At 34.0% G+C, this 22,874-nt stretch overlaps 1 protein-coding gene across 3 annotated transcripts in view; it reads right to left on the reverse strand.

Annotated features, from left to right (window-relative positions):
- Window positions 1–22,874, reverse strand: part of TLL1 (tolloid like 1) — a 210,349-nt gene that overhangs the window by 56,033 nt on the left and 131,442 nt on the right. For all 3 annotated transcript variants that reach the window (XM_019441055.2, XM_019441056.2, XM_019441057.2), the window contains 4 exons: window positions 19,141–19,256; window positions 6,087–6,189; window positions 3,454–3,570; window positions 2,140–2,285 (listed from right to left, as the gene is read on the reverse strand). In XM_019441055.2, the coding sequence (XP_019296600.2) occupies window positions 2,140–2,285; window positions 3,454–3,570; window positions 6,087–6,189; window positions 19,141–19,256 (482 nt within the window). The remainder of the gene's footprint in view (window positions 1–2,139; window positions 2,286–3,453; window positions 3,571–6,086; window positions 6,190–19,140; window positions 19,257–22,874) is intronic.

Consider the following 22,874-nt stretch of genomic DNA (forward strand, 5'->3'; position numbering starts at 1 on the left):
AAGAAGAGTGGGTTAGTGAGCGGCACAAGATAATCAAAGGTTTGGTTTTGGTCATTTAAAGATGAGAGACCTATCTGACATTTAAATATGTCCAGTATATTAAAGAGGAGGAAGAAATATAAGGATGGACAGGAACCTAGAAATAATAGATAAAATGTACTGTCAGCCAAACTATGACAGGACTTTTCCCCAATCCCAAATCTCAGTAACAATTTATTCACTCACTCAATCAATAAGTATTCCTTAAGCAAATACTCTGTGTCAGCTATGGTTCTAAGTGACTGAGATGTAAATCTTTCCAGTCATTACACTATCCTATTGTTGAAGAATATCGCTGTAACTATATTGGCCTTAAAAAAATAAATAAATAATGACTGCAAACCCAGCTAAGCCTCCTGTATCTCAGAAATTGTATCTCAGTTTTTGGGTGCATGGAATTTAGTTTTATATGCCTCCACTGAAAACACTTCTGTAATAAAATTGCATAAAACCTTCAATTATATATTAAAAGAGAGCTCATCTCTTAATTATCTGCAACATCACAAAAATACAAATAAAGCAGTCTTAGGTAGATAATTTTTCACTGAACTGGCTATTTTGGTCTAAACAGGAGGTGAATCTTATCCAGTCTTAGTTTACTGTTAACAATAAGGTGGTCTATTTGAATAATTGTTGCCATATTACTGATCCATGAGAATAAGAAAATTCCAGGCACCTGGGTGCCTCAGTTGGTTAAGCGTCCAACTTCAGCTCAGGTCATGATCTCATGGTTCGTGGGTTCGAGCTCCGCATTAGCCTCTGTGCTGACAGCTCTGGAGCCTGGAGCCTGCTTCAGACTCTGTGTCTCCCTCCCTCTCTGCCCCTCCCCCACTCACACTCTGTCTCTGTCTCCCTCTCTCTCTGAAAAATAAACACTGAAATTTTTTTTTAAATATCAAAATTCAAATACGAGTCAAATAATTTCAAGAATTAAGTTTTCCAGCAATGCAAAATTATCAGGAGCATATAATACAATCTCATGATCACACAAGAGAAGACGATTTTTTCACGATAAAAGGAAGTATGTCTGGGAAATTAAATGGCACATGCAAAGGGGTAGAGGTAAGTACCAAAGAAACGTATTACACAGCCTGCACGTGGAGGCGAGAGAGTCTCTGGGCTCATGGGTGATGCCTGGATTCCCCTGGTGTTTCTGCCACGGAGACAGAGACACCACTATACTCACTGCACTCAGTGGCAAGGATACTCTGGCAGAGGATGGGGTTCTCTTCAGCCTTCTGACTGCTTGGACAGAGAATCAGCCTTCTAATCAGTGAAGAAATAATCTCCAATTATGGCATCTAGATCTCCGACCCCTGTCTGCCCCTACTCACACCACCTCATTATTCCTTCCCACTTCATCTTGGGGTCTCAATTTCCAGGCCATCTTTTGATGTAAAATACCATGGAGTTCTTGACAAATGTCCCCATCTGCTGGCTTCGAATCTGAAATAAGTTCCGCCAGCCCCACCAAAATGACTCATCAGCCAGCTCGGTAGTTTGGAGCCCAGACTTTGCTCCAGAATCTTGACTAACCTTTGGTTTATTGTTCCCTCATCTCAGAACGCAATGTTGGTGCTGATCTCCTCCCTGATATACCTTTTTGATGAAATCAAAGGCGAAAAACACTTAAATCTCTATTTCTGATAGGAACAGTTTTCTGCCTAATGGTAAAAAGGTGAAGAAGGGATTTTCTCCATAACAACAACAAAAAACGAGGGTCTACCTTTTAACCTCTTAGTTTACAAGAGAAGTAAAAGTTCTATTATTTAATGGACTCTTCAAGCAGTCTTGGGAAGGAAGCCTGTGCATTTGTCAAAAGAAACTGTGGTCAGCACTTCAAACATTCTAATTCAAATGGCACAGTTAACGTAAACTCACTTTAATCTTCTTGAAAATGTCTGCAACAAGAGGAAAGAAGGAAAGAAAAAAAAAAACACCTCTTTCACTCTTGATGTTACATTTTATAGGCAATCCTTTGCTTCTCTGCTGATTGAAAAGTGGATTCTCTGGTTCTCTGCTTATTTAATGAGGATCCCCTTAAATGGCACTGTCATTTATGGATGATATGTTCCGTGAAGGTTGCCCAAAAGACTTTACCTCAAAGGCCTGAAAGGTCAATCCGACATAGTAGTCTTCTGACACTGTTATTTTCCACACACATTCCTTCATCGGTCTGTAGTCATCAGGATAATTAGGAGACTGAATCTGTCCCTCGTTTTTACGTATCTCACCTCCACAGATTGCTGAGGGCAAAAATAATCAAATAAATAAACCCAGAAGTGCCATTCCGTTTTCATTTTCTTCTGAGATAACATTTTAGTTCAGTGCCTGTGGCTGAGTACATAAAGACCAGGTTATAAAAATCAAAGCTGGCTGGTTGTACTGTCGTAAATATTTAGATGGCAAAAACGTAGTCAGTTAACTATAAATATTAGAGAACAGCAGGGGACTATAGGATTTTTTTGGTCACTATTTATTTACATCTTTATAAAAGAACATTTTTTTTTAACTTTTAAAAACCTTTGGAGATTTTGTAAATGTATTCTATGTGACAGAATATTCTATCATATTCTGTGTGATTCCCTGAACTGATTCTTACAGTCTTTTGACCTTAGGTAAAATAGTTGATCAAGAGAGACGCTCCACAGAACTCTCTGGGCCTCTGGCAGTAGGCTAGCATCATGTGCTCAACATCTGTGGCCTCATCCAAATCACCCTCTTCATTGCCATACAGTTAATCTCTAAAACAAAATGCTTCCGTTTATTCAAAAGTTTAAGGGAAGCAGAAATCTTCTGTCTTCCAAATTACCTAAACTCGTGTGCTAGCAGAGGCAGGAGCAAGAAAGGTCTCTTCAGCCCACAACCTGGCAAGAAAAGGGCTGCTTTTAAAGCCTGGACACACAATGCCAGTTTATTGTTTTAGAGAAGTATAGGACAAAGCATCTAGTAAATTCTCCCTTGAATGCTGACTCTCCCACGTAGACAAAGCATGCCCTAGAAATGTGTACAATTGCTTTCTGTGCAGTTTCCTATGACAGAGAATTTCAGCAGTATAGGGACCAAATAGACACAAATCTAGTACAAAGGAAAAAATCATAATTTCTTCATGACATTTTAATACTATCATGGAAACAAATGGAAATTTAAGAGCTCTTGTGCCATTTTCCCCTCACATACCCCTGCATACATTTATATGCTACTCTATCACTGGTATCAAAAAACAGGTTCTTCTTGCAATTTAAATGGACTGAGTAGTTTTCTTAAAATCAGTCTTGTGGATATTATAACCCAGATTTAGAAAACTTCATAATTAAAATATGGTTACAATATCATTCTAATGACAATGAGAGAAAGGACATCTCTGCTAAGAGATCTAAGGGGAAGTAATCTCTAAAACTTAATGTGACTTGCCTTCATAGACAGCTGCAAAGCCTTTTCCCACCCAATTACTGCTGCTACGAAACTCAATCCACATTCTGCTGTCTGTAGAGGTAAGAACTTCAGGCAACTTGTCCCCACAGAATCTACCTAAAAGAAATAAAAGAATAAAGAGAGACTCCTAAATATGACTCTATATTCTAGTTGCTTTCCACTCTAGCTACAAATTATATATATATATATATATATATATATATATATATATATATATATAAAATTATATGTACATATGTATGTACATATGTATATACACATTATATATAGCCTGACTTGGTTCCTATACTCTATCCTGAGTAACCAGAGCTAGACGTATGCTTAATATTTACTTAATAAAGGTATATAAATAAAATAATCTCTTCAAATCTATTTATAAAATACAGGAACATAGCATCCTCAGATTGACTGGCTGATGTCAGTATCATGGTCTACAGAATTAAGAAACAGCTAGTGCAAAAGACATATTTGTAAAAGGACGGACAATGCATTAAGGTTGGGACTATTCTTTCATGGAGAACAGAAAAAGGTACAAATGATCTGAGATCAGAGCGGTCACTGTAGAGTATAGTTACTTGGTTAACGATGTGTCTCAGCCCGAAGTGGAGTTCTTTGTCTAGTTCGGCTCAATGACGAGCCATCAGGGAGACCCACATACTGCTTCAAGGATCTTACACTACTGGACATATTCCATCTCATAAATAAAGTTATAATCTGTAGTGCAGTAGGCAGGCTGGCAAACAGGACCCGAAGACCTGGGTGTGAGTTGTGATTATTTTCTAATTGTGTATCCACAGGGGAGTATAATACCAAATGAATATAATAATACCTGTGATTCCTTCTTTCTTCCCTCAACCTTCTACAAGTATTTATTGGCTCGCTGTATGTCTGCTACTGTGCTTTAAATTTTCATATGAGGACAAAATGGTTAAATACAGCAATCCACACGAAATAATTCTACAAACAATACATTGTCACCCATTTTTGTGTGCCCCTGGCAGGGATGTCATACATAAGTTTAGTATATGAAAAAATGGTAGTCAACTTAAATTCATACTAAGAAACAACAGATGAAGTGTCTTCCTAAATGGCAAAGTAAATCAGGGACATGCAAAAGAGAGTAGTGTTTCTTAAACTGTAATGTGCATAAGAAATGCCAGCGAGTATGGAAAGATACAGTCTCTAATTCAGAAAGAATGGAGTAGAACCTGAATATCTACATTTCTAGCAAGTGATTCTGATGTTGCCAATCTGATGGCTATACTTTAAGGATCAGGTCTTGGGGGAAAGAGTGAAAAAAACTTTCCACAGAAAACCACGATCAGGGTGAACCAGTCTGGTGAGCCACTTATATACTGAAGCATATACTGAATTATACTATATACTTATAGCATCCTAAAAAAGAAGTGTGCTTCAATACTTAGCTTTAGATTTGGTTCTTCAATATGAATTTAATGAAATGTGTTCTTATGAACACACGTACACACATAACAAACTGCTTCACCTAGACTAAGAAACTAAGTGTTCAAGACAATGTGTTCCTCAATCTGACTTATCAAACTAGTTCAACTCTTTATTTTTTCCTTATTTTTAAACACTTCTAGAATCTCTTGGACTTATTAAGGCTTTTAACACACTTTTGGCTACAACAGCGTCCATTCAGCAGGTTTTAGATGTTAAGAAGAAAGATCTGTATGGCACATAAACACAACTGAACAGAGCTACTCCTAAAAATAAAGGCATAGTTGCCATTTCAAAAAATGTATATAAAGAGAGAGTAGGTACACGCTCACAACAGCACTCACCTTTAAGTAAAACAGAAGGCAACAGTAAAGTGCCTCATGCAAGTTAATGGTGTGGTCTGTGGTTAAACTTTGGCAGCCGACTTTTGTAAGCACCAAATACGAGCTACAATTTATGATACAAAGTACAAATGCCTCTTCTCAGCCACAAAAAACTCTCTGAGAAGCAAAACTGTGACGCCTAGAGGAAGAGCTAACATGCGTGGCATAAGAAATCAGCCACCAAACATGTAGCTAACAGCTCACATTCTACTGCCTTAGCAAACAAAACAAACACTTATAAGCACACTCACATAATCGATCTGGTTTCTGCATTAAAACAATAATGCTCAAATTAAAAATATATAGGCGAAAGCTATTCTAAATCGTTATACTCAGAAGCAAGTATTTCCTCATAATGTAAGCTACTTTAAAATCAATCTACTTATTTGTATCTTTGCTGAAGTTGAAAAGAGTACAATAGAAATTAAAATGTGGACCCCATACATTGTTAACTCTAAGATAACTCTTGAGTGAATCTACTCTGGGGGGCACCTGGGTGGCTCAGTTGAGTAAGCATCTGATTTTGTCTCAGGTCACGAACTCACGGTTCATGAGTTTAAGCCCCATGTCGGGCTCTGTGCTGACAGTTCAGAGACTGGACCCTGCCTGAGGATTCTGTGTCTCCCTCTCTCTCTACCCCTCCCCAGCTCGCACTCTTTCTCTTTCAGAAATAAATAAAAATTTAAAAAATTAAAACAAAACAAAACCATCTACTTTGGGCAGGACAGACTGTATGTGTGGCCACATAGAGGGTAAATACTCTCTTACCAAGGAGGGGCGATTTCCTCCAGCAGCCATCTCTTACTTCAATGTAGTCATACCAGCACAAGCTGCTCTTGTATAGGTCCATCGTGGTAAAATTTAAAACGATCTGCAAATTGGAGCAAAACGACACAAAGACGAAAATGATTGTTACCGCACAGGCTAATTCGATTGCTGGAGATTAGGAATCCAGGACTACAAAGAAAACAGATTCATAGCTAATTCTTTTTTTTTTTTTCTTTTTTCTGTTAGTATACCCTTAATATAGTTTCTTGACAAATGCCCCAAAGAAAGAAAATATTTTCTCATTCTCCTTGATGTCTGACAATATAGAACCACCATGTCAATAGTTAAACTAAACATTTTAGCAATCAAAGCCAAGTTTCTGTAGAAGTAGTTTAAACAATATTGAAACAAACAGAAATCTTTATTCAAATAGTTTGTTTTGAATGTTTTAAGATAAATATGACTTAAACCATGAGAAATTCTGATTTTGCCATGAATGTCTTCTTTTTAATAATTTATTTCAAAGACGACCAGTCAGACATCTATAATTATGTTAAAAATTACCACCATGTGCCATGTTCCAAGAACATAATATCATTGTGTATGCTGAAATGTTTTAAATACAGCTCTAAAATTTGAATTTGTCCATGTAAGTATAATCAAAGACAGATGTCATTATGCTTCTCTAGATCCAAGAATATATATTCAAAGACCTTTTAAGTTATAAGATCTTGCACATGACCCCTTATTTTGTACTTTGTTTTGAAGTGATGCTGCTTTTTGTGAAGATAATTCAGATAATTCAAGAACAACTCTAGGAAGGATAATTTTCTTACTGCTTTATAACAAGAGTTTATTTTTCAAATAATTAACTCTTCTTGATTACACTAAAAGTAGAGCCAAACTAACATGAGAAATATACCTACCTGAAGTAAAATTCACTTGGAAAATAGTTTTTTTATTCATAAAAACTCATTCTAAACTCTATTCTGCTTAAAGTATCTAAGATACTTGAGGTGTGTAGTAAACCTGCTTTTTACTCCAGAAGCTGAAATGGACTTTGGCCCAAAGTGACCAATCATGAGTATTTAAATAAATGCTTCTAATCTAAAACTATAGCTTGTAATACCATTTAAAGAATCCTTTGGTGATAATATAAAAATCTGAATGTAAGGGTACTCTCGAGCTCAAGAAATGAGTAAAATATATAAAGAAGCAATCAATGCTAAGTCCATATTACAGAAGAGTACCACCATTTTTGTGTAAGAAAACATATACTTCTCCCCTTTCTTGAATATAATACTTAACATACGTTAAGTAATATAACTTGAATATAATACTTAACGTATGTTAAGCAACTTAACAACATAAGAAAGAAACTATGGCAAATCGATCTTTTTTTAAAGATTTTTAAAATACCTTTTGATAGTTTATTTATTTTAAGAGAGCAAAAGAGAGAGAAAGAGAGAGAGAGAGAGAATCCCAGACAGGCTTCAACTGTCAGCATGAAGCCTGATGTGGGGCTCAAACTCATGAACCAGGAGATCATGACCTGAGCCGAAGTCGGACACTTAACTGACTGAGCCACCCAGGCGTCCCTATGTCAGATCAATCCGAAACTAACTTATTTCTTCCAAGAATTGAAGATATAGCATAACAATAAATATTTCTCATGGCATCTTCTATTTCAGCAACACAATGATCGATGAAACTGTACGCCAACATTGATGATAATTGCCCATATACTCATTTTATAGAGATAGAAACTAAGAATCTGTCTAACTATAATGAAAGTCTGTACTTTATAATGGCATTAACATTTCACCATTAAATTCGACCTTTTTTGGTTTCCTTAAACGTGTACTTTCTTAATTCCAAAGAGATGAAAGTAGAGGCACACTGTTCTGTTTTTTAATGCAATACAGTAAGTGTAGCATAACTTGGTTTTATTTAATTGTTCATTTATTTCTATCTTATTTATAGTTTCTCCTTTTCTCCTTTTTCTTTTCCTTCACCTAATTTTATCAATCAAAACATTCTCAAAAATGTTACAAAAATTTCCAAAATATCCAAGGACACAGGACTGATCATGTTTTTCTTTCTTTTTCGGTACTCCTCAACATTCGATTATCAAAATACATAGTTTCGAACGATTTTTTTTCTGAGGCTCCCAATACGTTTCGACTCCATCTCTGAATACCAATGCAACATTAGGTTATTCTTACGACATAATTGAGAAATGATTTCTGGTTTTTCTCCTTAATTTTGTATTTACTTTAAGCCTGCTACAAATGCAAAACACTACCACTGCCTGATATTAGGTTTCATTCTACATTTGTGTTTTCTCTACAGCAACCACCAGGGATTCGAATCTGTAGGATCATATAAGAACTCAGTTATTATAGTAAAAATGGCAAAACTAGAATTTAGACACAAACAGTAGACCCTAAGGCTCATTTTATGGTTTCCTTCTTGGATCTAAAGGTGGATTTTATAATGGTGTGCAAATAGTATCACTTCCTCTTCTAGGAGGGAAAGAAATCAGCTAAATTGGAAGTATGTATATCGTCAAATTGTATTCAAAATTGAAACAATGTGGTTGGATTGCTAACAAGTAGTTAATATTTGAAGTTCGGAACACACACACACACACACACACACACACACACACACAGTTGGAAGGGGATAACTCTAAACAGAAAAGTTTCCTATCTTGTTTTTAATCTTCTATTTTAAATGCCAAGCACTGTGGAGGAACAAAAATGGCCGATTTTAATATAAAACACAGAGTCCTTTAGAAGCAGAAAATGCAATAAAGATAGGTTTTCTAAAATCAAATCTTAGGGCTCTGACCTAGAAGTAAAATGCTGGCCATTGACTAAGGTTGCTAGCAGAATCCATACTTGAACTGCAAATCAAAAGCACTTGGAAAATATCTGGTTGTCTTACATTATATTAGTTTATGAAATATGTTGCACCTTTTTTAAAGAATGATGAAGGAAAAACTACCTAGCACAATTATATAAATGTTTATTTCTTACTGTAAGTATCAATTTAGCAGTATCAATTTAAATTTAATCATGGCTCCCTTGGAACATGAGATTGAAGGAGATACAAGGAATAATTTTAAGATTTCCTGTGATCTGTTATGAGTCTTAGTTGCTAAGTTAAATTGATACAATTGCTGTGGAGTTTGCTTATTAATACTTTGTACAGAGTACAGAGTCTTGAAGAAAGGCAGATCAACAGACAAGGGACTGGATGCCTGCATATCTCCAGAGAAAAAAATAATCAAAAAACTACTGTCAGCATAATGAAGACATTACTGACTACCTACACTAATTCCATGAGCACCACAGAAGGACTAATTAGAATAACGTTTATACCTTACAGTGCTGAGGATGAGGAAGACACAAGTGTTATCAATTAGACTGATATCATTAAATGGCTTTTTAGAAAAAAATATTAGAATCAAAAGCAGTAAAATAAAATAGATTTCTGGGTTCCAGCCAGAAGAAGCTTGGAAAAACCTAATGATCTCTAGCGGGACTATAGGTTTCTTCTCAGGAATAAGACTAAGGGGTGAGAAGATCAGTAAACTATCCCCCATGGGTCAAATCCAGCCTTCAGTCAGTTTTTGTAAAAGTTTGTTGGACCCATTCCTTTACATATCGTCTGTGATTGCTTTTGCAATATGATAGAATTTAACATTTGAAACAAACTGTATGAACTGCAAAGCCAAAGATATTTACTGTATATCCTTTCCAGAAAAATTTGCAAACTCATGGAATAATTGATCATTACGCTTTCGTTCAGCCCTGAATTGTATCATGCCAAAGGGAAAAAATTTACATCTTTTTTTCTGCAACTGAAAGCTATTTATGACTGGGCATCAGAGAGCATGGGTTCAGGTTCTAGCTTCTTGGTTTGCTAGTTTACTTAAACTTTCTTAGTCTGAATGTATTTTCTTACCATAAAAGCCCTGGAGGCCACAATATCAAGCTGGTCTCAGCAGAGTTCAATCAGAAGGATTTAATTGGGTAATGTTAGCAAACCACTAAGGTAATCTGAAAGCATTGTTAAGATTCTCATGTATTAATATTTTCATGGTAAATATAAATCCTCACAATATAAATCCTGAAGACAGTTATCAAATAAATACAACTACTGACCCAATTTACTTAATCCAACTATGCTGGGAAACATAAAAATATCAGCTTAATTATAAGGTTTCACAGGAAAATCAACACATTAAAGTAAGGGATTCTTACTTTAAAATCTAAAGAATAGACAGGAGAACCTGGGGCGTTGGCTCAAGTCCCTGCTTTACAACAAACTAGTTGTATGAGTCAGGTAGATCCCTAATTCCATCAGGGATTTATTATATGACAGGTGAAAAACAGGCATTGGATTATGACATAAAGGTAATCTCTCTACTTAAAATTATATGATAATACCTGGATTTTGACATTTTGGTGTGTCATTACCAACTACTCAGAGGAACATTTTTCACACCTCCTCTTCCTTAATTCCTACTCCACTCCATACTTAATCAATTCCAATTTGTACAATTCCCCTAATGTTCTCCCTCCATTTTTACTGACCTTGTTCTCCATACCTCTTTGCATTAAGTGAAATAATTTCAAAAGCTGTGTTTGGTTTTCAGGTTCACCGGTCTCTAATTCACCCTACCTGTATGGCCACTTTAATCCCTTCAAAGTTGGGTACCAGTGGCTTCACATTCAACTCAACATAAATTTCTAAGCCTGGACGTCACGACTCTAGGGTCATAACCCACCACTGCTGCCTCATCTTTCACTACCTCAAACACAGAATCTTCATCCCACCCATCCCTGACTTCTTGCCGTTGTGCCCTGAAAAAGCACCCCCAATTCCAGCACTCCTTTATTCAGGGTGTACATAATTCCTCCCAGGACACCACTCTCACTTTCCCTGTTTCTGGAATCCCTTTATACCTTTCAAAGTCAGTATCAAAAGTCTAGATCTCTCAAGAAGATCTGAGCTCTCCTATCTCAGCATTTCCACTTTGCTTGCTTCTTATTTGTGGTTTTGTATGATTAAAAAGAGACTTGATTTAATTATTCTCATGTATTATTTTTCATTATCTTATTTTTGATTTATGTACTCAACACCACTTTTCCAGAAAAACAAAACAAATCACTTATGTTTTCTTCAGAAAAATATGAAGTGTAAGTTTAATTTTTTTTTTACTTAAAAATGATTTCATTATTATTTATTTAAAAAATTTTTGCCCAACTTATTTGAAAAATAATCTTTATAAACAAATATATGACAAGTCTTTTTTGCCCTCAAGCACAGTTCTGGTCTTTTTAGTTTCTTCTATGGATTCAGAAGCCTATTTTGATATTGCCACAGAGTATGAATTACCAAAGCTCCATAATGTTTTTCTATCATCTTACAGTGCAATCCACTTTTCTTCATTTTTTTCTAACTTGCCTTGGTTAGTCCAACCCTTAATATTTTATAAATAACCTCTGAAATAATTGGGTATAGGTATGAAACAAAAATCTATTGGAAATTTACTGCAATTACATTAAAGCTATACATTAATTTGGCCTACTTAAAAATTTTTAAACATTTAAAAAAAAAAAGGGTGGTTCAGTCAGTTAAGTGTCCGACTCTTGATCTCAGTTCAGGCCTTGAGTTTAAGCCCCACATTGGGCTCTGCGCTGGACATGAAGCCTACTTAAAAATAAATATATAAGGGCACCTGGGTGGCTCAGCCATGATCTGGTGCTCAGGTCATGATCTGGCAGTTTGTGAGTTCAAGTCCCAGCTGTTCAAACTGCTGACAGCTCAGAGCCTAAAGCCTGCTTTAGATTGTGTGTGTGTGTCTCTCTCTCTCTGCCCATCCCCTGCTCACACTCTGTCTCTCTCAAAAATAAATAAATATTTTAAAAAACTAATAGATTAAATAAGTAAATATTTTAAAAAACCCTATATATTTATTTGGGGAAAACTGACAATTTTAATATATCCTGACATATGATACATATCTCAACATCCTGCTACATGACAAGTTAGTTTTTTTAGTCCCACATTAAAGCCTTCAGTTTTTAAACTCTGTTCCATTTTAACATATTTGTTTTATCTGATCAACTTAAGTGTGTTTTTTTAGTTGATTCTTCTGAATTTGTAAAAAGATAAAATATATTCTCTATAACTAAAGAAAAATTTAATAATTAGCTCTGCCAATTGCAAATTGTGTGGTGTCAAGGGGGTTACTCAATCCTTTCTTAAGTTCAACTTCTTCATGTATAAAATAGAGATAATTACAATACTAAACCCGATAGGGCATGAGAAGTTTAACACGGTGCCTGGCATAGTAAATACTCAATAAATATTAGTTTCTTATATTTACTAAATTGAAAACATTCCTGCTATGCTTAATTCATCACGTTGTCATTCAAAATACATATTGAACTCTAGTGTTGCCAGCATTTATGAAATTTTTAGCCAGCTTTTTCTTTCCATTTTGATACAATTATTTGACAAAATGATAGATTTTATAATACTGAACTACCCTCATAATACTGAGCCAAAACATTTGCAATCTTGTAAATTATGTGGCTTGATTTCATTTGATTAAATTTATACAACATTCATGTTTTTACATTCATATGTAGGGCGCTTGACAATTTTTTCATATGTGTTGTGTATGCCTATCAGAATTTTACTAGTTTAGTAACATAAATGGAGAGATTACACATTGTTATACAATGCACTTAAAATGCATTTTATTACATGGGAGAAATCTCGAGATTTTAGAATTTGAAAAAACTGCCATGAGAAATCATCTGCAAACAGCGTAATTTTATAATAACTTCTGTAAACTTATTTTATATGGTTATAATTTATTCAATTTGTAGGTCTCATTAAATCACTTTTGGTATCTTCAATTTCCAGGATCCTACATTAAGAAATATTTCAAATGAAAATATTCCTGCCGGGGTGCCTGGGTGGTTCCATCAGTTAAGCATCTGACTCTTGGTTTCAGCTCAGGTTATGTTCTCATGGTTCATGGGATCAAACCCTGTGTCGGGTTCTGCAGTGCAGAGCTTGTTTGGGATTCTCTCTCTCTCCCTTTCTTTCTACCCTTCACTTGCTTGCATTCGTGTGCGCTCTCTCTCTCAAAATAAATAAACAAACATTAAAAAAAAGAAAGTATTTCTGCAAGTTTTGATATGTCGCAAAGTTAAACGTATAGCCAATTATATACAGTGAAACTACATTATCATGAATTCAAGTAAAAAAAAATATTTCACATTTCCAAACAGAAAAAAATACTTCCCAAAAATGCTAATAAAAAAATAATCTAAAGTATAAACCATAGGCAGGACAAAAATGAGCCTTAATGGAAGTCCGAAATGCAAGAAGAAATAATGAATAAAAGTATTTGATAAATCTTCAAATGCTATTGAGAATGAATACTCATGTACAAGAGAATGAAGTCACCTTTAACTTAAGCCATATGCAAAAATTAATTCAATAATGAATTAAAGACCTAAATGCAAAACCCAAAACTAGAAGAAAGCATAGAGGAAAAGCTTCATGATTCAATGATTTCTTGGATATGGCACAAAAGCACAAGCAAAAGAAGCAGGAAGAGTTAAGCGGTGCTATGTCAAACTAAAAGGCTTTTTTGCGAAACAAATAATCAACACGTTAAAAAGGCAACTACAGAAAAGAAGAAAATATTTGCAAATCATATATCTCATAAAGGGTTAATAGTCGGAATATGTAAAGAAATCCGAAACTCCACAAGAAAAAATAAAAGAATCCAGCTAAAAAATGGGCAAAACACTTGAAGATAACATTTCTCCAAAGATGATATACAAATGGCCAAAAAGCTTATGAAAAGATGGTCAACATCACTAATTATCAGAGAAATGCAAATCAAAACCAGAATGAGAGACTCAGTAGGTAGAGCATCTAACTCCTGATTTCAGCTCAAGTCATGATTCCATGGGATCAAGCCCCACGTTGGGCTCCATGCTGAGCACGGAGCCTACTTAAGATTCTTTCTCTCCCACTGCCCAGTCCTCTGCTTACAGGTGCACTCTCTCTCTCACTTTCTCTCTCTTTAGGGTTACTGAAGGGGTTCTGGGAGGGGGGATGGACTAAATGGGTAAGGGGCATTAAGGAATCTATGCCTGAAATCATTGTTGCACTATATGCTAACTAATTTAGATGTAAATTTAAAAAAATAATAAAGTTAATTAAAAAAAAGAAAAAAAAAAAGAAAACCCCACAATGAGATATTACCTCTGACCGAAAAGGATGGTGACTTCCAAAACAAACAAACAAACAAACAAACAAACAAAAACAGAAAACACTACATACTGGTGAAGATGTGGAGAAATTGGAACCTTTCTACATTGTTGGTGGGATTGTAGAATGATCTGACCACTGTGGGAAACAATATGGAAATTCTTCAAAAAATGAAAAACAGAACTACCAAATTATCCAACAATTCCACTTCTGGGAATATATACACAAGAATGGAAAGGACTGTCTTGAAGAGATATCTACATACTCATGTTCATAGTAGCACCATTGACAATAGCCAAAAGATGGAACCAACTCAAATGTCTATCAATGGATGAACGGATAAACACATGCGGTCTATACATATACTGGAATATTATTCAACCTTAAAAAGAAATAAAATCCTGTCACAAGCTCAAACATAGTTAAACTCTGAGACCATTATGCTAGATGAAATAAGCCAGTCATGAGAAGACAAATACTGTAAGCTTCCACTTATGTGAGGTATGTAAAGTAATCAAACTCACAGAAACAAACAGAATGGTGTTTGCCAGGAGTTGAGGGGTGGGGAAAATGGACTTGGTTAAAAGGTACAGAGTTTTAGTTTTGCAAAATGGAAATGTTCTGGAAATCACCGTCATAACAATGTGAATGTACTTAACACTACTGAACTGTACACTTAAAAATAGTTAAGGCAGCAAGTTTTCCACGTGTTTTTACCAGAATAAAAAAATTTGGTAAACATCTGTGTATAGTTTCACAAATGTTAAGTGCAAAAAAACAATAATATCTCATTTATGTCAGAATGAAACAAACTGGAAGAAAAATACAAAAATAACAGCATCTAAAAATGAAGATAATGAGAATTGTAATCTTTTTTTAGGATATTTTTATGGTTTGGGAGAAGGATAAAAATACTAATTAAATATGACTCCATTAAAAAGACTGCTAGAGTGGTGCCTGGGTGGCTCAGTCAGTTAAGCATCTGACTTCGGCTCAGGTGATGATCTCACAGTTCGTGGGTTTGAGCCTGGTGTCAGGCTCAGCGCTTACAGCTCAGAGCCTGGAGCCTGCTTTGGATTCTCTGTCTCCCTCTCTCTCTGACCCTCCTCCACTAATGCTCTGTCTCTGTGTCTCAAAAATGAATAAACATTAAAAATATTTATAAAAAAAGACTGGTAGAAAAAGCGTACCAAATATAAAAATACACACTTAAAACTTTCAAACCAATAGAGAGAAAATAAATGAAACCATAAATTCAATACATAAAAAGGCAAAAAGTAAAATAAAAGAAACAGAGTGGAGCACACAGAATGCAAAAAAGAAATAATAATACATCAGTAATCACAATAAACGTAACTGCAATAAACACTCTAGCTAAAGACAAAACTAGCCATCATGAATTAAATAAAAAATAAAACCAAACTATTTGCTTTCTAAAAGGGACATACGTAAGACACAAGATCATAGAATGGCTGAATGTCTAAAGCAAGATGAATATATATCAGGCAAGAATATTAATCAAAAGAATGTGCATCCTTATTGATATCAGAAAAAAATAAGGGTATTGACCTAAATCATAACTAGAGATAAAGAAATTTAGTATATAATAACAGTTTGATTATCAAAAAGATGTTATATTCTAAACATAACATGTATATAAAATTTAATAATATAAAACAAAATATATTTTAAATAGTATTTATTTTAGAAAGTAAAGAGAAATTAGTAAGTCCTCTGAATACTGACAAATATTAGCATACCTTTCTATTTGATAGATGAAGTAAAAAATAATCATTAGAGAATATAACACTTCACAATTAAAACACTAATGCATATATAAAGAACTTTGCATCCAATTACTGCACAAAACACATTTTAAGAAATAATTACTCTTCATGAATATTGGCCACTTCCAAGGTCATCCTACCAGCCTCAAAATATTTCAGGGACTGACACCTTACATGCTATAATCTCTCATCAGAAGTGACTAGAGGGGAAATTAATAAGAAAAAGTTGATTGGAAAAACAACATATGTTTACAAATAAGAAAATGTATGTTACCAAAAAATATGTTGGTTGAGAAGAAATAATAAGAGACAAAGAAGAAAATGAGAATTGAAAAATAGCAAAAACACAGTGTCAAGCTAGTGAAATTCAGACAAAGTAGCTTTTAGAAGGAAATCTATAGCCTTGAAGATTTGTATTGGAAAAGAAAAAAATTCTTGGAATTAGTGAGTTAAACTTCCAACTAAAGAAGTGGAAAGAATAGCAAATAAACCCAAATTTTAAAGTAAAGAAAATAATAAAAACACAGAATGAAAAATGAGTTGATATTGTTCATTGACCACTTAATTGAATTTATTTGCCCATCATCATACACATTAAGAAAAATAATTTTAAAAGGTGATAAATGTGTTGATTTCTTCCTATTTGCAATATTTTGGAAAACACAGTTTTATTGGTACTCATACTGATAAGAAGAGTGAATTAACTTTGAATACTGATGGTATGGGTGCTGCAATTGGTTAGGAAGAACAATTTTTTTCCTGATACTATTTTGCTTTTATGAGTTGATTACATTTGATTAATCTTGTTCCAAAACTTTTCGTATTCTATAATTTTATTTTCAAAATTATGTATAGTTTTAAACTTACTCTCATTTATTAGATGTTATATTTTGCTTTTCAGTACCTTTTTAAGACTGACTTTCATAATATATTCTCATAACACTTACTCAAAAATCTAAACAGAAATTGATCAACACCTGTAACTACATTATAACATAGAGTTTTAGTTCTTTTTTTTAAATTTTTTTCTTAATGTTTTTATTTATTTTTGAGACAGAGACAGAGCACGAGCAGGAAAGAGACAGAGAGAGAAGGAGACACAGAATCGGAAGGAGGCTCCAGGCTCTGAGCCATCAGCACAGAGCCCAATGCAGGGCTCGAACTCACAGACTGTGAGATCATGACCTGAGCCGAAGTTGGACACTCAACCAACTGAGCCACCCAGGCGCCCCAAGTTTTAGTTCTTAAACGGAAAACAACTGTATGAAGAATTATGTATGCATTCCTGTATTCCAAATGAGCTGTAACTTTTTATGTTTAAAACTCTTCACATCGCACGAATGTTTCATTCAATTTTCATTTTGAGTTTTTGCAACACCCTGGACAGCTCCATACTAATGATCCTCTTAACATTCAATTATCAGGAATATCAAACTTTCTTTAACCTTAACTGAATTTCCACCAAAACTCTAAGTCTATTTGAATCATTCCAGATAAATCAGCCACAAGCAAATGATAGAAATTATTTAATAAGTACCAAAAATAAATAAATCCTTATTATGCCATGACTTCCATCAAAAATGTTGAAAAAGAAGTGGTGTGATAGAAATAAATACTTTCAGAATTTTCCCAAGAATAATGACATTTGCAGTAATTTTTGTCAATTTTCTTTCTGAGATTAATAAAGTATCCTATGCCTAGTTTGCTCAGGGTTTGTTGTTGTTAAATAAGTAATAGAGATTTCTTCTTGATTTAACTGGGAGACACATCTAATAGTGTTTGTGTATACACACATACACGCATATACATTTACCTTTGGTTTGGTACAGAGAATTTTACATCCATATTCAACTGTGAGTTTGGATTATAATTTCCTTTCTTATATTGTCCTTGTCAGGACTGCTATAAAGTTTTTGCTAGCCATATAAATAGCAGAATGGATCTTCCTTTTTTATTCCCTGGAAGAGTTTATATAAGATTACACCTATTTGAATGTGGGCTAGAACTCACAATTAATGCCATCTGAGACTGAATGTTCATTGCTGAAAAAGATCTAATAATTTGATTAAATAGGAATTCATCTTCTTTAGTGGTTATAGGAGTATTCAAGTTGTTTTTTCTTCTTGAGTTAGAAGTCAATAGTATTTTGTAAGAATTTTCCCATTTCATCTCCGTATTTAAGTTATTGGCATAATGTTAGGCGTCTAGAGCATCTATGGTTATGATAACCTTTTTATTCTGATTATTAGATAATTGTGCTTTCTCTGTTATTCTTTTTCTTGTTTGATCTATTTTCAACCATGTTCCTATTTTGCTAAGTTTTCTCAACGTACCAACTTTTTCAGACTTTATATAATGCTATTTTCATCTCATTAATTTTACCTTTTTCTATTACTTCCTCCATTATGTACTTTTCTGTTTATTTTACTACTCTGTTTCTAGTCACTCAAAAGGGATGTCTAACTCATTAATTTAGGGCATTTTTTATTTGCTAATGTGAGCATTTAAGTTGTGAATTTCCTTCTAAGTACTGCTCTAGTTGAATCGTACAGACTTGCTATTCAGTATTTTTGTTGCATTATAGTTGAAAATAATTTCTCATCTTCCCTATAATTGCTTCTTAGTTGAACTGGATATCTGATATATATTTCTTAACTTTGAAATGTGTGGGATTTTTCTAGTTATCTAATACTTATTTTTAACTTAATTTCATTGTGCCTGAGAACATAGAATCTGTATTATTTCAACACTTTTAGAGCATTTACCATTTTTTAAACTAAATTTTTCAGAAAGTTCCCAGAGTTTAAACAATTGCCATTATAAAATTTTTGAGTTTTCAGTCTATTATTTGAAGAATCAAATAACAATAAAAAATAAAGCAAATTATATTTAAAAGAAGATGAATCTTCATATTTATATAAGACTAAATGAGAACTCTCGATGGTATGCACTACCTTCTCCCCTGGGGTCACTGAAACTCTCCAGATGCAGTGTGTATAAGAAGGATAGCCATTTGGAAATCCTGGAGAGGAAAGGTTGCCGTTGGATTCTTGAAGGGTTTCTCCACATGCTAAAAGGAAAACAAAAAAAGATATATATATTTGATTTTTTAAAGAGGTAAGGTCACTCTTTAATTTTTATGAAAGACACGGACACCATAAACAAAGCCCTGAGTCTTTTGTTGTTAAACAATAATGTATACTTGTACACTATAAAGACTTTTTGTTTCTAAGTTTCTTCTTATGGCTCTATTACCAGGATTTCAGCGTACTTAATGGAATCATTAGGGCTAACCATAAAACAAGATTAAGACATAAATAATACGGCATTCATAAATTTCCTCCTCATGGGGACCTTCCTCATTCATTCCTGAGGAATCCATAGGTCACCCATACTCAGATTCAGGCCAGTGGGTATCTGGCTGATGTAGCTATGGGATCACATGAAACATTATTAATATTTTCAGTATAAAGCGAAGCTCAGTTTAATAGCAAATATCACATCAAAGTTGACAACAGAGAAATCTTAAATAATCACTAGAAGACAACCAATAAACGTGGTATCTAAATGTCATACACAATGAAAATTTTTCTCAAACTGAAAAAAATTGAAAGGGTAAAACATCAAGGAAGATTAAAATTTTCCAACAAGATGTAGACATTTATTTACCCTTTCATTTCTGTTGATCATAAGTAAAAATTACTGGGAAAGCAATTATGTTTTCCTCTTACTAAGGCTGTCTAATTTCTTGGAAGTAATTATCAGTCAACTGAAAGAACAAATTATCAGCTGTTCAGCCTCAAGATCTGTGTGATTGACATCTCTAAGGCCATTTCAACAAAGATACAATTAGTTCATTGGTTCAGGTTAGTGGTCAGAATCGTTCTATAATGGGTTTTCCTGTTGCTTTTGTAAGACATAACATGTGCCATATGAACCTAGGCTGCTTAATTCAAGAATAATTCCTCCACTGCAGCCTGTCATCTTTATAACCTTCACTCAATAACTTAAAAAAAAACTCCCTCCTCTCTGAAGGAGACTAAAATCAGACTGAGATATTACCATATTATAGAGTCATAGCTACCAGCAGGTGAACTCTCGTCTCAACAAATCCTCCATAAATAATAAATGGTTTTGCATATCTTAAGTTAAATGAAGAAAGAAAGACGGTGACTTTGCAAACAAAACAGAGCTGTAAAAAGTCTGATATATAAATATTTATTTGAAAACATAGATATTAAGTTTGCACAACAAAATACATTTTAAGTGGAAGTAAGCAGTGTTTATTCTGATGAATAGGCAGATAAAAGCAACTTTAGAATAAAATAACAATGCTCAAGGTCAAATACATAATTCAGCACTTTCCATGAATCATGTAAGGGCTCTTGATAAATGTAACATTACAAGAATCCTTAGAAAAATGAAAATTTATTAAGATTTTATTAATGCAAACAATGCACTTCTGAGTAGGATCAGTTCAGATGCTAAATAATCATTTGGGAGTCGAGTGTGTGTCAATGAAAAAAACTATAATTCATAGCAGTATAAAGATAAATTCTTTAATGATTGAAAACTACACTAAGCCACACGGAATGCTGGTACTGGATTTAGTAAGTGGAAATAAATCAATTAAGTATATTTCATTCATAGATGTACACAAATAACACTGTTCTGATAAATAGATAAAACGGAAAATGCTATAAAGTGAAAATAACCAGAATACACAATTTAATTCAAAATATTAAGTAAATTTGGGGCAACTGGGTGGCCCAGTTGGTTGAGCATCCAGCTCTTGATTTTCAGCTCAGGTCATGATCTCATAGTTCATGAGATAGAGCCCCACATGGAGCTCTGTGCTGAGAGCACAGAGCCTACTTGGGATTCTCTGTCTCCCTCCCTCTGCATCTCGCCCACCCCACATACACACACACGTGAACTCTTTCTATCTCTCAAAATAAATAAACTTTAAAAATATATGTTAAGTAAATCCATTATATAGTACTTGCTCATAATGCCTATAACTGTTTGTGCATTTACCTCAGTAAATGTGGTTGTCCCAGGCTACCTGATCCCTACTACAAAAGATATTTCACTTTCCCCAGCCATACATTAATTAATGCTCAGGTGTAAAAAGCAAAGTCTATTATTAAAAAACTAAAGGAAAATCAGCAAGAAAAAAAAAGTGGCACTACTAAGTTAAAATGCATTGTCGGTTCATTTACTTAACAAAGTCCATGGATGAGAAAACTAAGTTTTAGTTATGGCATTACCACTTATTAATTATGCCATACAATTAAGTTACAAAAGTTTCAGCTTCAGTTTTCTTTTGTTAAGTGGTCATCTTATTAACATATACTTAATAAAGTTGCTTTGTAGGGGTCAAATGTTATTATGCCCTGAATCGTCTTAACCCATAGAAACCTCTTCCAGGAAGATTGTGGTCTAAAGGGTTTGAATACATGTTTGAATTTAATATGTCATATTTAGGAGGGAAAAAAAGACATAAAGAAATATAAACAGGCAAATTATTATTATAACTGTCTTAATAAAAATTACTGTAAAACTAAATATAATTCAGAAATTAAACTGCTATCTCTGTAGGCAGATGACACAATCTTAAAATATAAAACAGTAAACATTCCACATACACATAAAACTGTTAGAACTAATAAACAAATTCAGCAAAGTTGCAGGACACAAAAAATCAGTTGCATCTCTATCCACCAACAACAAACAATTTCAAAAGGAAATTAAGAAAATAATCCTATTTATAATAGCATCAAAAATAATAAAATACTTGGCAATAAATCAATGAGGCAAAAGACTTGTACACTGTAAACTACAAAACACTGCTGAAAAAAAATTAAAGATAACACAAATCAATGGAATGATGACCTGTATTCATGATTGGAAGACATGGTATTGTTAAAATATCCATATTACCCAAAGCAATCCACAGAGTCAACACAATCTCTATCAAAATCTCAATGGCATTTCTTGCAGGGAGAGAAAAAACTAAATCCTGATATTCACAAAGAACCACAAACCCACAATAGCCAAAACACTCTTGAGAAAATCTAAGCTAGAGTCTCCCACTTCCTGACTTTAAAACATATTACAAAGCTACAGTATTCCAAACAGTATGATACTGGCATAGGATAGACATACAGACCAACAGAAGAGAACAGACAGCCCAAAAATAAACCCATGTATATATATATATGGTCAAATGATCTTCAACAAGGGTGACAAGACTACTCAATGGGGAACGGATAGTCTCTTTAACAAATGGCATTGAAGAAACCAGATATACACATTACAGAAAAATGAAATTGGACACTTTTCTTATACCATACACAAAAATGAACATAAAATGAATTAAACACTTAAATGTAAGACCCAAAACTATAAAACTTCTAGAAGAAAACAGGTGAAAAGCTTTAGAACAGTAATTCTGGCAATGATTTCTTGGATACGACACCAAAAGCACTGGAAATAAAAGCAAAATGGACAAGTGAGACTACATCAAACTAAAACAGCTTCTGTGCACCAAAGGGAACAACAACTTTCTGAATGGGGGAAAATATTTGCAAATCATATATCTCATGAGGGGTTAGTATTCAAAATATATGAGAAACTCCTACAAGTCAGTAGGAAAAAACAAAATAACCCAATTTAAAAATGGGCA

This window comes from Panthera pardus, unplaced genomic scaffold (genome assembly GCF_024362965.1).
Source record: "Panthera pardus isolate Hobbes unplaced genomic scaffold, ASM2436296v1 HiC_scaffold_13, whole genome shotgun sequence".
Taxonomy (NCBI): domain Eukaryota; kingdom Metazoa; phylum Chordata; class Mammalia; order Carnivora; family Felidae; genus Panthera; species Panthera pardus.